We start from the raw sequence: 14,971 nt of genomic DNA, 5'->3' as shown, positions 1-14,971 counted from the left end.
GCCTGTGGGGCCAGCGGGAGTCATTACCTGCTGGCAACGGCTTGGGGCTGCGTCAAGTTCCAATAAAAACCCATCCTTTGTTAACGGTTCCTAGTCTGATGTCATAAAAAATAAAGCATAAATTGAGGAAACAAGAGAGGGAGCCAAAAAAAAAAGGAGCCATGCTGTGGGGTGGTCTCCTACTCAAAAGGAAGGATCCTGCAATGATAAATAGGCTGAGGAATACAGGGCTGTAGCCCAGGTGGGGCAACAGAGGCTTCCCCCCAAAGCACGGAAATTCAGAGAGGGCTGAAATCTGGAGGCGAATCTACTGGTGAAATAAACTCAACACCTCCCAGCCTTGTTCTCTTTCTGGTTGTTTTTTTTGTTCATCAAAAGCATAAATGTTCCCTTACTTTTGGAGTGGTACAATACATTCTTCTTCTCATTTTTCATGGGGCGGGGGGAGAGCTCCCGCCTTTGCCTCAGTGTAGAGCAGGTAGGAGAGATAAGCCTGCCTGCCTTCGGTGCCCAGTTGGAAGGAAGGAAGGAAGGAAGGAAGGAAGGAAGGAAGGAAGGAAGGAAGGAAGGAAGGAAGGAAGGAAGGAAGGAAGGAAGGAAGGAAGGAAGGAAGGAAGGAAGGAAGGAAGGAAGGAAGGAAGGAAAGGACAGGAATGTATGTAGAAATCACACTAGGTGAGAAAATATGTCAGGGTTCATGGAATCAAATGTTGGCCATTTATACCTGTCTGCCGTTAGCAATTTGGGGTCAGTCTGCCTTGTCGCAGGTGGATATTAAACAGGACAAGGGCCAAAGGCTTTATGCTTTTCCGTTCCTGTGAGTAGTTTACAGCTGCTGTTTTAGTGGCTATTATGTTTTAGACAGAAGAAAGGAGAAGGTTGTGCGGTCCCCAAGATTACACAAATGTAATACCTTTTATTGGACCCACTAAATGCACAAAATAAGAGCCGGTGATACCCTTTATTGTGCTCAGCCAGATGAAGAGGGGTTCCTCCATGAAAGCTCGGAATTTGTTTGAGTTTTTAGTGGTCCAATAAAAAGTATCACCAATTCTGACATTTGCACGATGTTTTAGTGGCTATAAAAAAAACTTTAAACAAAGCCATTGTATCCTTAACGGAAGAACAACAGAGGACGCCACCTTCTAGGATCGAATGGGGCTCCGGCCGTTCTTTGCTTAGCCGTCTGCTATTGTTTGCTTCTCTGTGTGACTTGGATCACTGCCATGAGCCATCCAATTTAGACTTTGAAATTTTATTGGAATCGCCTGGTATAGTCACACATTTAATTCACTCTTAAGACATAATTTGGGTTTTAGAGAGGGCATCTGAGCTAACTCGAGTGAGAATAAATAGTTCATGATTGAGTTGAAAGCTAAATGAGTAAACGAGCTAACTGCTACTTCCAGTTATACTGTGGTTCTAGTTGGGGAAAATTCAAGAAACGGGGGGGGGGGAGAGAAATGGATGTGGAGAACCCAGATTTTCCATGGTTGTCCAACAGGGGTAAAGACCCTGCTGTCTGATATAAAAACAACATGTATGGCTTCACAGAGTGTTGAAGACAGACCCTTGGAAAGTCTCCTGTTTGGGACACCTCCCCATAAATCCCCAGCTAGCAAAGCTGACCCTCTTCCCATGAGCTGGAAAATTCCAGGAGTTCAACAAAAGGAAAAAAATCTCTGGGCTTTATTTAGTATAGAGCAAGCTGGCCATTCCGTGAGATTCAACCTGTGGAAAGATGGGTGCCTCTTGTCCTCAAGTTCCCTGAAAGTCTGCAAATACCCAACCATCTCCTGCTCTCTCTGCTGCCACTTGCTTGCCTCTTTCTTTAACAATTGGGGCCTAAGAGTAGCCCAAAATGAGTGGATTTCACATGAGTGGAATGTCCAAAGAAAATGTTACACCTGTTGTGTGTCACTGCTTCCCTCCTCTGCACCTCTTGCTGGTTTACTGTCCCGGTTTTTCCTCAAGAGGCATTTTTTGGGTCCCTTTGGGACCATGTTGCCAATTCTGTTCTCCAGCAGCCGTTTCCTAATGAAGAATCAGCAGCCGCCAAGTGTTAATTTTAGCCTTTTTGTGGTCTTAAGAAAAGTCTGGCTGGAAAAAAAATATGGGAAGGGTGGGGTGGGGAACCTTGTGAGCACCTTGTTGTGAGTAGCTGGCACGTGAAACTGGTGAAATGAGGCAAGGATTCCAAAGACTTAGAGGTGGAAAATCCCAGCTGGACAGGAAGGAAACATGTTGAGCTGATGAAATGCAAGAAGGATTAATTCAGGGGAAAGGAGAGGGGTTTTTTCTTTGTTTTGTTTTGTTTTTAATGGAAATCCCCATTCAAGTTGCTGCCAGATGACAGGGTGAATGGCTAACCTCCCAAGGGTGTTCGGCGCTCCCTGTCACTCTTGAGCATCTCACTTGCCTCGTGCCCATTTGAGGTGCTTCAACTAATCTGACAGGAAGGAGATGATTAGCTCAGGTGCCCAACTGAACAGACTCCTCCTTGTGTCCTTCCTTCCTTCTCCTCCGAGCCAAAAGAGTCCAGGCCGTGTCGTCTCGAAACCCACCTTGTCCTGAGTCAGGTTCTTTCTCCTTCCCTGACGTCAGTGTTGCTTCAAAGGGCTTGTTCTTCTCAGAAACAGGACCCCCCTTTCTAATGCTCTTTTTGGACCCTCCTCTTTATAGCCATTATCCCAGGTTCAAGAACCCTTCTCCCTTTCTGGTGTATGTCCTCACGCTTTCCCTCAGCGCCTGGAAAGTCCAGAGAGGATGGCAACTCCGGAAGGCTTTGCGGCCGTCTTCTACAGCGAGCCTGCTGTCCTCGGGCTCCTGGCTAACGTGGTGAGCGCCTTTCTGGTCTGCCTGCAGAACTTTGCCTCTGCTCACAGCAACGTCCAGCCAACCGGGGTGGAAAACATCCTGGCAGGTGAGTAAGTGGCTGGTGGCCACCCTCTCTTGGGCTTTCATGCCACAGCTAAAGGTGGCCACAAGCCTTCTGTGCCGTCGGCATGCTGGGTACCCTCCTGCCCTGGAAAGGCCCTGCGATCCAGTGAAGCAAAAGAAAAGCTTCCAAAGGGAAAGGGTCTACACTTAAAACCAAGCACATCTTTCTAGTACACGGTGGCCATCATCACATTAACCTCACTGAAGACCTAGGAGGTCAGGGTGTTTCTGTGGACCCCATACCCAAGGTCCAGGGTTCCAGGTCATGGTGGTGGGAGAGGCTGGCTAAACTCTCCTCAGGACCCATGGAAGTCCCAAGCCCACCAGATGCTGTGGGGCCAGGAACAAGGGGGGCTTAGGGCAACCCCTAGAATTTACCTCAGCCAAAATCAAAGTCATGGGATTCCAGAGCAACAGAAAGTTCCCCAAAAGCAACCTTGTAAACTCAGTCCAGAATGTGATCAATCTCGACTTAACTCGATTCCCTTAACAGCTTTTGCCGTTCTGTCTGCTTTTTCCCCTGCCTAGGAGTCCACCTCATCCTGATCGGAGGCCTGTCTCAGCTCTTGGCCGGGCTGCTCACCTTCCGGAAATATGACCACCTGGGTGGCACAGCGTTCCTGGCCTTCTCCGGCCTCTGGAGCAGTTACGGGGCCACGCGGATCATCCTGGGGGCTCACCCCTCCCAAGAGAATGCCCCCAACAATGGGTCTTTGCTCCCCTCCACCGAGCCCGCCTTTCCCTCCGTCCGTGAGGGTGCCGTGGCGGGGCTGGTGGCCTACATTTCCATTTCCATCATCCTCTCCTTTTGTTCAGCCACTGTGAACTACATCATGCCCTTTGTCTTTGGAGCCATCACGCTTGCTTTGGTCTTTGAAGCCGTGGGACTCTTTGCTCAGTGGGGGCTGGTGGTCTCAGGGATCCTGGAGTTGGCCATCGTGGCCTGTGGGCTCTACGGGGCACTGGCGCTCCTTTTCAAGGGCATCACCCAAAGGTATGTCCTTCCGGGCTTTGGGAATCCTCTCTTCAACGTCCTCCTGCTGGGCTCCACCAGCCGCGGCTCTCCCAAGAACAAGGAGGAAATGAAGAAAAACACCAAATATGCTGAACCGATGGCCCTCCACTATCTGTGTGACTCCACCTCTGCCTTCGTCTTCTCCTTCTATGCACTGGGTTATATGAGGAACTTCTATGTAGGAGCCGTGTGGGTGAGCATCAACTCTGTGGGGCAGATTCTGTCCAGCTATTACAGCTACCTGAGAGACGATGTTTACTACACCACTAAGCCAGGCGTCCACAGCCTTTACTGGCTTGTGATGTCTTGGGAAGAGTTCACCATGACGGTGTTCGTCCCATCAGAGAACATACAGCTGAGCCGAGCAGGGATGGTGGGCAACTGGTTCTTCCTGGTCACCGCTGGCATCCTGCTCGTCCTTTCTCTCAACAGGGACCTTCTGGAGGTGGTGCACAATTCTCTCTTCATCCTTCTGACAATCTCTACCACCCAGCAGATTCCTATCAGGGGGGCTTACGTTTTCTTTGGGGTCTCCTGCATCCTCTACACTGTCATCTCTCTCTATGCCACTTTTGCCAGCCTCATTAATTCCATTGCTGAGAAAGCTTTGATTCCCATTGGGCTCCAAGTGCTGTCCAGTGAAATGCTCCAGAAAGTGTTGATGGGTGTCAAAAACTGCCTGAGGAAGTCGAAAGATGCTCAAGAGCCCATGGCTTCCGAGGTCCCTGATGCCTTGTTTTACATCTGCAATGGGCTGGCTGCTTTTGCGTCCATCCAGGGAAATTTCAGGGACTCCATCAGGGAGCAGCTCTCCATCCCTATGCTCCTGATCCCTGGGACCATCTTCCAGCTCTTCGTGTGCCGACTGCAAGTGCAAAAAGGGAGGAGGTTTGGACCGGTCCTGCCATTTTGCTATGCAGCTGTTTGGGCAACATGGACGTGGCTCCGTTTTGCAGGTGAGGAAACGTCTCTCCCTCTTTGAGTTCCATTTGCCTAAATTCAAAGCCTGGGGGGAAGGTCATTTGCTGAAATGCAGAGGGTTGAGGAGGACTAAATGAGCAGTCGGCCACGGAAGGAACTTTTCCAAGCCATGCTGTGGTTCGGTGAAGAACTGCTGTGTGGGACAATTCACCTGCACCGGCAGCTTGCTACCTTAAATCACAGAGAGCGCACAGGCTGAGTAGGTGGTGGTTCTCCAGCTGCCTGGATTGTCAGGCAGTGACTGGCTACCTTGTCCGGTCCTGGCTTATAATGATGTGGCAGGCGAGCTCTCTGAGGCTCCTTCTGGTCCCCACCAGATCTTTGGCTTGGCAGTCCTCCAGTTGTCCCTTGTGATGGGGAGAAAGTCTAATGACCCCTGAGATTGCTCCCGAAGGGGACGGGCACCTTAGAGCATTCTCTGTTTGTTCGCCTCCTGGCTCTGGTCAGCAGTTGCAAGTTATCAAGTGGTTTCTGTTGAGAATCAGGTTTTAGAGCCCGAGTGTGTGCTGTTGCTTCGGGGAGAGCATTCCTGGATTATGCCTCTGCTTTTGCACTGCTGGAATGCTTTTCCATCTCTAATATATGGAGAAAAATGAACAATGCCCCCCTAAGAGTCCAGTGTTTTCTCACCCAAAAGAAGCCCCACTGCGGGGGGTGATGGATCCCTTCCCTGGGAGTTTGCACCACCTTCCCCAGAATGCTATCCTTCTCCAGATTCCCAACTTTTTGATGACTCTTCCCTACATCTGACATGCCTCCCCCAAGGCTTAGTTAATAGCAGGCAGAGATTTGAAGCTAAATGATGCTGGTATTTTTGGCCTCATTCTTTCACTTTTGACTCCACCTGCTACTGGAATGTGTCTTGCCCACTTCTCTGAAACGGGAGTCTTCCCCTTGCAGGAAAGGCTGCCCAAGGACAGCAGAAGACAGCAAAAAATGGGCTACTTCCTGTTGAAGGAAGGTGACTAAGAGTTGGCAGCCCATCCTCATAAGTCATGGGCTGATCATCTGGTCCAGTTAGTTTGCCTTCCCTCTTATGTTTCATGCCAGTTTTAACTGAGGAACCATCCTGATCACTCCGAAGTTCATCTTCTTGGTCACTCTTTCAGGATCCATTCAATGAGTTGCCCAAACCTGGCCTTTGTTCCTGTCAAACGGTGGCCATTAAACATCCATGAAACAAACCCACTCTCTTTGCTGCTCCTTTTCAGGAAATCAGCTGAACATTGGCCCAAGAAGCGATGGGGGCTTCACAGCAGGAGCCATCGCTTTTCTGGTCATCAACGCATTTATGATGCTTCTAGGTGAGCGCGGAGAGGGGGAGGAGCAGAGAGGGAAGAATCGCCATGGCTGTCCTTTACCTGCGCCGACCGAACGGTGCTGAGCTTCCTTCAGCCTAAATGGATATTCTTGGGGTGGCTGAATGTCCCTTCCTTCCTGTTCACCTTGATTATCTCAAGGCGAGGAAAGAGGAGACCTCTTGCCTTGGTTATTGAGAAGAGAGGGAGCAGACGTGGCCTCCTGCACCTCTGTCCTTCTTAGCTAGAACCTGAATTCACATCATCTTTCCTACCCCACTGTATTTCTCTGATACACATGCCTTCTTATTTTTCTTGGAATGCGACTTGTCTTCGGAGGGGGAAGTGCACTCTACTAGCCATGTTGGTTTTCAATGGCCAAAACTTGGTGGTGGCCGTTCCCTCTGCTAACACACCAAATGTAAGCCTTGTGGAGCTGGGAATGGTGCAGGTCAAGGAGGGGTCTTGGGGTTATTTCTCATGAACTAGAATGAGATCCAGCCGTTTAGCAATCTTCTCTCACTCACAGCCTCCTACGTCAACCTGGTGCTTCTCTGCTTGACAGCCGTGATGGAGGTGCTGATTGTTTGCTTCCTTCTCTTCACGGTGGAAAACCTCCCACTTCCTCTTGAGAGTAAGTCCCGCAGCCAACCAGAAAGCAAAGGGTCAAGACCGTAGGAGGCAGCAGCAGCAGAGAGGGGAGGGAGATAAGATTCCTCCAGGACACCCCCAGTGGGGCTCCATCGGTCTCCTTTCCTTTTGCAGTTGTGATGCTGAGCCTTTTCAGTCTCCTCTGCTTCTATGGGGCAGCTGCATCCCTGGCCAACTGTACCTTCGGCAAAGAACTCCTCCTGATGGGACCCCCATTGCTCAAGGTGAAAAGACAAGCAACTCCTTTCTCCCTGGAGCAGGAAGATGCACTGGGGGAGGAACGGGAGGGATCTTTCTTTTTTCTTTTTTGTCTCTTTGACTTGTTTGTTCATTCACTGTCATGAAAAAGCTGTGCCGTTCAAACCTAAGAAGAGACCTTCCAAATGGGTCACACCAAAATGCCTCTTTTCCCCACCATTTTGCCCCCTCCAGTGGCCAGCCAGACACCCCAATAAGGCATTCTCCTTATATATCACCCCACAGAAGCTTAAAGCACTCTCTGGCCATTTGACAATTTAATCATGCAGGCTGCACACTGCCTTCCCCCAGCACACTGGGTACTCAATTTCCTGAAGAATGGGAGGCTAAGTCAACCTTGGCATCGAACTCAGCTCGTGAGCAGTGTTTAGTGCTGCAGTTTAACCAGTAGGAAATGCAGAACCAGGAGGCGAGCATAATAGCCCCCTCCTGTTCCTGTTGCTCTAGAGTATGGCATGCATCGCTGCCCTCTCCCTGATACTGGAGAGAACAAAGACCCCACCAGATGAGCGAGGGCCTTCCCCAGGGGGCACGTTTTCCTTAAAGTGCTGGATTCTGCAGTGATGTTGTGGGGAATTTTGTTACCATCCATACGATGTTCTGCTTGTCTCGGTTAGGACAGTGCCTTCCCCCTGGACCGCACCCTCCTTTTATCTCTCCTGAAAACACAGTCTGCCTGAGTATCACACTGTACCACAGGTGGAGTTCCCTGCTATGGTGCTGCCTATCAGGAGTGGGTGTCTGTGGTAAGAACTCCTAGCCCAAAGCTTTCAATGAGCACTCAAAAACAGAATAAAACCAAGAAATGGATTTCCTCTCTTCTTTCTTCAACAAAAGTTGCTTTCTTAAGGAGAATAGAAGATGATTTTGAAAGAGAATTTGGGGATGCAAATCCCAGTATGCCCTGTGTCCCTTTAGCACGAAGCAACAGAAAGTCGGGGGGGGGGGGACTGGAATAAATACCCCATCTGGAACAGTCCTGGGTGATCTCAGATGCCTTACTCCTCATCCATGAAGTTAATTAGCCTCCAAAGCCTTATCAGTCCCGAATCCCACTCGGTGGGCATGCAGCCCGCCGCTTGGTGTGTTCTTTCAGCACAGCAACCACCACCTTCTTGACTGCTTCCAGGCCAAGACAGCCGTGAAGGGACCGGTGCCCCCACCTCCTTACACCTGTCCCCCCTCCCACCGGACCAGCAGCCTGAGGACCATTGCTGACAAGCTGAATGCTGGTGGGGTCTGTGGGGTTCCCACGGACACCGTCTACGCACTGGCTGCCTCTTGCAAACACCCAGAAGCCATTGAAATGATCTACAGGATCAAGGTAGGAGCCGCAGAGTGCAGCCGTCCTCCACCATTTAAGATCGTCATGGGGTGAGCTGAGGACTCTTCTGCACGGCCAGGGTTAAACTTCACAAGAGAAGCAGTGATTCAACCTGGGATCCATGTTACTGCCTCTCCCTCTCATATCCTGCCATGGGTTGACATTTAGTTCAGGACTTGGAAGCTGCCTTTTGTTTCCTGGACCAGCTGGGGAAGGGCTAGAGTAGATTCTGGGGGCTTCATTCTAAATATGTGTTTTTTTCCTCCCTGCAGTCATGAGCAGGCTTTCCTATGTCTTGGGAAGGCACTGGGGTGGAAAATCAAGCAAGATGGAGCTGACCCGGGGGCACCCCATCCGTGGTGCTGATTCGAAGCCTCTCCTTGTGATTCATCTGTCATTTTTTGACCCGCACAGGACCGTCCTCAGGAGAAGCCCATCTGCATCTTCATCTCAAACCTGGACCAGCTCAGAGCCGCCACGCCACCTTTCAGCCCTTTACTCTGGGAGTTTATGGAGCATGTCTACCCAGGAGGCATCGGCTGCATCGTCAAGAAAGGGCAGTGGCTGAAGAAGTTAGGTGAGCCCTCCATGTCTCCCTGTCCTTTTTTCTTTTCTTTTTTGGTCCTTCTAGAGTTCTCTACTTTTGCCACGTCTGTGACACCCAAGAAGATCATCCAAACCATGTCAAAAACATGTGTGTGTGTGTGTGTGTCTAGAATTAACGACGTGCACCAACCTGATCTGAAAGGGTTTCCCCCTTTTTTCCAGGGGTTGGAGCCGGGTATGACCGCGTGGGGACGAGGGACAGCATCATGATCAGAGTTCCGGACCAGACGGTCACCGTCCACCTCATAGACATGACAGGGCCCTTGGCCATCACCTCCGCTAATCCCAGCGGAGAAACCGACAGCACCCACCACGACATGGTCATCACGTGAGCGCTCCTCCCTATCTCCATGCCTGGGTGCCGGTCCCAAAGGCAGGCAACGTTGTGTCCGTGAAGCATGCGTGTGTCTGTCTGTGTGTGTACTGTGTGTTGCCCAGAAATGTGTCGCCTCTTCCCTTACTCCCCTTTTCCCTCACAGGCGTCTCGGCCACAAGCTGGAAGGAGTCCTCTGTGATGGGGAGTCCAGTGAGGTGGTGGCATCCACGGTGGTCAACTGCACAACGATAGATTCAGGTGAGCCCGCCGTCTCTGTCCAGACACTCCAGGAGCTGTTTTAGCACAGCAGCACCCCCAATCGCCTCCTTAGCAATCATCATCGCTTGGGACGGCCTGCTGAACTCACCGTTGGGTTTATGCCATTCCTGACCAGAGCTGGGGGCAGGAGGGGCATGGAATGTCCTTTTGCACAACAGCACAGGGGTAGAACTCCCGGGCTCTGGTCCTGACCTGGCCCTCTTCAGCTCCAGGTTTTGGCCAGCTATAAAGCTGTGCAGAGGTTACGACCTTCAGCAGAAGCCCTCTTGGGAATACTCTTCCCAACTGTGGGGGCCCCTTTCAGAGGCAGAAGGGTGAGAGTGACCCTCCCCTTGGCACTGCAGTTAACATCATCTTTCAAATTGAGGAGGGAAAATGTGAAGAAACATCTTTTCAAACTGGCCTTTTAGACTGTGCAAATGTTTATCGATAATGGATTGTGCTGACCCTTTTATTCTTCAGTTCATTTTTAATGATGACAAACACATTTATCCTTTCATTTGTTTTTGGCCATATCCTTGGCCACCTTGGGAGCTATTTGCATGGGGGAAAGGGAGGATAAATGTGTAGTGAAGGAAGAACCAAAGCACCTGAACTTGCTCAGTGGAGGAAGACAGCACGGCTGTCTGTACCCTGAGCCTGGAATTAGGAAAACCAGCTGGGATTCCCTCCCATCCTTTGCCATTCCGGCATTCACCTCTTCCAGGGATCCGGCGTTCACCTCTTCCGTTTGCTTTCTCTTCTAGAGGGCATCACTATCCTGAGAGAAGGGTGCGTCCCGGCTGCCAAGGTCATGCAGATCTTTGAGAAAGTGAAGAACCAAATGGTCTGAGCTCAGAGGAACTCTTCCGGTCTAAAGGAAACTCTCATGATCCTTTCCAACTCCGGGGGACACCAGGCTTCGAAGGCCAGGAGATGCTATTTCTGCCCTGCAGTGAACCAGCAGTGAACGTCAAGCGGCCCATGCAGTTTCTGTTGTGCCCTGTCCACATTGGCTCAGGATCCCCTCAGAAAAGGAAGAGGGAAAAATGAGACTGACGGGTGGCTCAATTGTGTGAAGTAGCCAACTGAGCCTAAGAAGATGGTGATCCCTCAAGACCTTCCTGAGTATTCTGGTTCTGCTTAGAAGACTGTGTGACCTTGGCAGAAAATGCTGAAACCCCACACCTGCAGGATGGATCAGGACACAGAACAACCACCCTGGGTCACCCATTGGACTTAATATTGTCTACTTTCTATTGTGTCCAAAAAAATAGTTTCAAATAATAATAAAGGATCAACTGGAAGTCAACTCTGATTTAATTCAATTCAATTTAACTCTCAAATCAAACACATGCACCCAACACCAGCGGGGAAACATCTAAATTTATGGTTTGACTTTAAAATCCGTGGTTCTTCAGCAGCAATTACAGGAAGCAGACAGCCATTGGAAATCCCCTCAGAAAGAAGCCTTTTCGAAAGGGACACATTTCCCCATTTGGATCCAATGGCTGATTCAGGGAGGAATACCCAAACTGCACTACGCCCGCCTCAGCAAGTGCTGTGAATTTTCTGGCCAATGCACCAAGACTGTATCATTACGGTATTTGAAATTCAGTGGGGGGAAAATGAATTTCAAATAATGATACACAAACAGCCTCAGAACTTTCAGCTGTTTTCCAGAGTGGGGTTGCCTATTTAAGACCATGATCACGGAAGGGCACAGTGCCCCTCAAGTCCAGTCTGGGCAAAGTCTCTTTCTCTCTCTCTCCCAAATAACAGATTTTTAACATGTGCCGGTCACATGCGCATTACCAATTACAACTGAGCACTTTCCAATCTAAGCTGCAACACATTTTAGACAGTATGTTTTGTGGTTTGTGGTTGATTTCTGGTTAAGCTCCTCTTTTTAACATCTGTTGTAGGATTAATTTCTGCAGTTAATTTCCAGACTGCTGCAACAGTGTCTTAGTAGCCTCATGCTCAGAAGCTTCAGCTTTGCAAGTAAGGTGAAACTACGAGTCCCATGTGTCAGGGAAGCTTTGTCCCAGTGCAGCGGCTGGGGATCACAAAACAGAACACAGAGTGAATGTTAGCAATAAAACCACAAAACTTTATTGCTTTCGAAAGCAGGGGGCCACTAACACACACATAGTATATGTATATGGCGAGTCTTTCTGAATAATAAAACAGTTACTCTTTTATAGCTCTAAGTGGTAAGTTTCAAAGTAACACTGGGCCTGTGCATGAGTGCATAAATAAAACTATTACTGAAGGTAGCTGCAACAAAGACAGCTTTTCTCTGTACGGCTGTTTAGATGACTTGATCAGAAAATGTTGATCCGTTATAATGCCTCTGCGTGACCTAACCCAATGAATACAGACTTCCCAGATCTGTTCTGGTGCCCAAATATGGCATCGTTTCCACATTCTGTGTTCTGCCTCCATAATGTCTCTTCCCTCGTACCTGTTTTTAAGACATTTCTTGATTAATTTGATTAATAAAAACTGTTTTCTAACACCAGTCCGTCTTTGCACAGATTTTAGGATGCACACCTGATGCTCAATTTTGTAAACAGATGCCGACTTGAACCTGTTTTATTTGCCAACATACCAAGAGTAAAATTCATTGGGATGGAAAGAGGAGTGCTTCGTTTCTTTATATCTCTGTTGCCCTCCACCCTCATCACATAGTAATGCTGAAGTGGGGGCAGGTGGGGCGGGTAGGGTAATAACTGCCCAAGTCCAGTGAGCTCACGGTTCCGCAGAAAGCATTTCCATGGGAAAATTTGCCTTTTGTTGCTTGTCTGGAGCCAGCCCCAAAGGAGGGGAAGCCACTAGAATTTGGAACAAACCCAAAGAGCAAATGACATGAGAGGCACCTGAGAGAATTAATCATGCTTCCTCTGGTGCAGAGAAGGGGGGAGGGAGTGTCCAGGTAGAACAGTCCTCTGTTGTGAAGAAGCAGGCATTAAAGGGTGGAGGAAGAAACCAAAATAGCTTCTGTGCCAGAAACTGGAGACACCTGTCTCCACTCCCTCTCCAAGGACGCTGAGGATGCTTATTTGTGCTGGGGCTGAGCATCCTGTGCCAGCAGAGCACCCTTTGAAACAGCTACGGTCTCCATAGAACGTTTGCCATTAAACAGCAGTTAAACAAACTGGAAAACTCATTTCCCTTTGGAGTAAACATGGCCTGCTGTGGCCGGACGCCTTCAATTGTTGTGCCCCTCTCCAGTTACAAGCTTGCTCGCTCTCTCGCTCTCTTGCTCTCTCTCCCTCTGCAACCCTAAAAGGCTGCTCTGTATGGTCAAGGTTCCAGACCCAGACCGGAAACAAAGCAGTAGAAGGTCAACAGCAGACCTCCTCGGGGCCTCGTCAAGTTGCTCCAGGTTCACATCCCCCAAATGGATGAACTGCTGCACCACAGAGTCCAGACATAGTCTGGTTACGTGGAGTTATAACCTGGGAATCTCCTTAGGACACAAATGGGCAGACATTACAGACAGCCAATAATTAAGGCTGAATGGATGTTGAAGCTTCAGAGAGGTTTGAGGCCACCTTCTCAGGTTTGTAAAATCAGACTTTAAAGGAGGTTGTGCTTAAGTCCTGCAAACCAGTCACCTAAAAAAGTCAGTTGGTTTGCATACTCCGAAGGCAAGAAGCTGTTGCTGTGACACTCAGACCCTTTTGTTGAGTAAGGATTTTCCTCTTCCTCTTTCCTCATGGGTGGCCGCTAATGCCTTTTTGACTCAGGATATTATTACATGCAGGAACATCCTCTTTGCAGCCCATTTTGAAAAGGCTTCATTATTCATTGATATCCATTGATAAATGCAAAGTTGGTGGGGGGGTTTGTTCTTGTGACTGTTCCTTAAAACCAAAATAACCAAACTCTACCCAAAGTGAGCCATTTTCTGAACTCCTGCTCTTAAGAAAAGTGGTTTCCTCAGGCCCTAAGGACTAGGTCTTCAAAAGGTTGCCCTGCAGGACGGCCGTTCAGCACAGAATGACCCATTGGACACGTTGCCTTGGGAATTCTAAGACTGCCCATCATCTGGAAGGGGATGGAGGCTGCCAAAGGCATGGCCAGCGTTAGCCCTTCGATGAGACCAGGGCTGGTGGGCACACCGTGAAGTTCAGCCCAGCAGGAAAAGACAAGGCCAAGAGTCACCACAGATCTCAGCTACTGTGCTTTGGTTAATGATTATCTCCCTTTCTGAACAGTTTATGTCATAATTCCAAAGCAAACACTTATAAAAATATAAAACAAACTATTAGCAAAAGCAGATCAGGAACTGTACATTAAAAAAAATCACAGTATTTCTAGGAAGCTTAGAACATGGTGAAGTCAATGGGCTGAATGCCTGCCGAAGGGGGTTAGCAGGTGGTTTCCCCTGCGAGGCAGCAGCTACAGATGGTTCCCCATGAGGGGCCTGAGTGCCCTGGAGAACGTCTCCCAGGGGCCCCTCTCACCTCCCTGTCCCCTCCAAATCAGCCGGCCCAGAGAGGGAACAGACAGCATGTGAAAGACCGCAGGACCTGCGTTGGGTGGGGCCTCCTCTCTTTGCGAGGCCGCTGACGAATGTGCAGTGGCCACCTCTCCTGGATGCCTCTGGGAGTGTGCAGTGGCCACCTTTCCTTCGCCTCCAAAGTCACCCCTGACCAGTACCAATACACTGGAAGCCACTGCCACCCCGGCCACTTTTACTTGTGGCCATGCTCACTCGCAGTGGCAGTCCTCACACCCTTCTTCTGCATTTGTTTCAGCACATGCTCCTTCTGTGTACCTGTGCATCTGTGTCTTTGTGTCATGCATCCTTGACCACCCATTTCATACGTTTGACAAAGCAGGCCCTGGTCTTATGCATGCTCTCCTTTATTTTTGCAATTATTCCTAAACTTAATCCCTTCGCTGACATTAAACATGTATGTTCATTCTCTGTGACGTACCTTCCTTAACTCATGGAAGTCTGTCCACACCCCTTGACTGCACTGAACTTCTCTGCCATGCTGAGATGCTCCGGTCCCCACCATTCCAGGACCTCAGGCCCTTGAGTCATATTCTCCGTACCAGTAGCTGACCTTCTCAGATGTTGCCCTTGGTGCTGACATCATCTGTTTGCTTTGGATCTTAAATGTGAAGACCGTTGTTGACCATCAGGGCAAAAGGGAGCCCAGACTTTCTGAATATGTCCACTGCGGTTTGGTCTGGTTTATTTCAGGTCTCAAGAGAAGGAGATGCTGCTGTCTTTCAGCAGACAGCATCAGAAGGAAGGAAGGAAGGAAGGAAGGAAGGAAGGAAGGAAGGAAGGAAGGAAGGAA

At 49.4% G+C, this 14,971-nt stretch overlaps 1 protein-coding gene across 1 annotated transcript; it reads left to right on the top strand.

Moving 5' to 3' along the window:
* The first annotated feature begins 3,720 nt into the window (after positions 1 to 3,720).
* LOC140702279 (putative threonylcarbamoyl-AMP synthase) lies at positions 3,721 to 12,438 on the top strand. The gene is made up of 6 exons (XM_072981209.2): positions 3,721 to 7,109; positions 8,273 to 8,467; positions 8,882 to 9,044; positions 9,236 to 9,401; positions 9,553 to 9,647; positions 10,415 to 12,438. The coding sequence occupies exons 1-6, from the start codon at positions 7,005 to 7,007 to the stop codon at positions 10,498 to 10,500; spliced, it is 810 nt and encodes a 269-aa protein (XP_072837310.2). The 5' UTR covers positions 3,721 to 7,004; the 3' UTR covers positions 10,501 to 12,438.
* Positions 12,439 to 14,971: the final 2,533 nt, after the last annotated feature.

This window comes from Pogona vitticeps, chromosome 11 (genome assembly GCF_051106095.1).
Source record: "Pogona vitticeps strain Pit_001003342236 chromosome 11, PviZW2.1, whole genome shotgun sequence".
NCBI lineage: Eukaryota > Metazoa > Chordata > Lepidosauria > Squamata > Agamidae > Pogona > Pogona vitticeps.
This window is presented reverse-complemented; position numbering and strand designations above follow the sequence as displayed.

Excerpts from the sequence above, each read along its gene's own strand:
- LOC140702279 (XM_072981209.2), top strand. The coding sequence starts at position 7,005 with ATGCTGAGCCTTTTCAGTCTCCTCTGCTTCTATGGGGCAGCTGCATCC. Across the intron at positions 7,110-8,272 it reads TGGGACCCCCATTGCTCAAG|GCCAAGACAGCCGTGAAGGG; the intron begins GTGAAAAGACAA and ends GACTGCTTCCAG. Across the intron at positions 9,402-9,552 it reads CACCACGACATGGTCATCAC|GCGTCTCGGCCACAAGCTGG; the intron begins GTGAGCGCTCCT and ends TTTCCCTCACAG.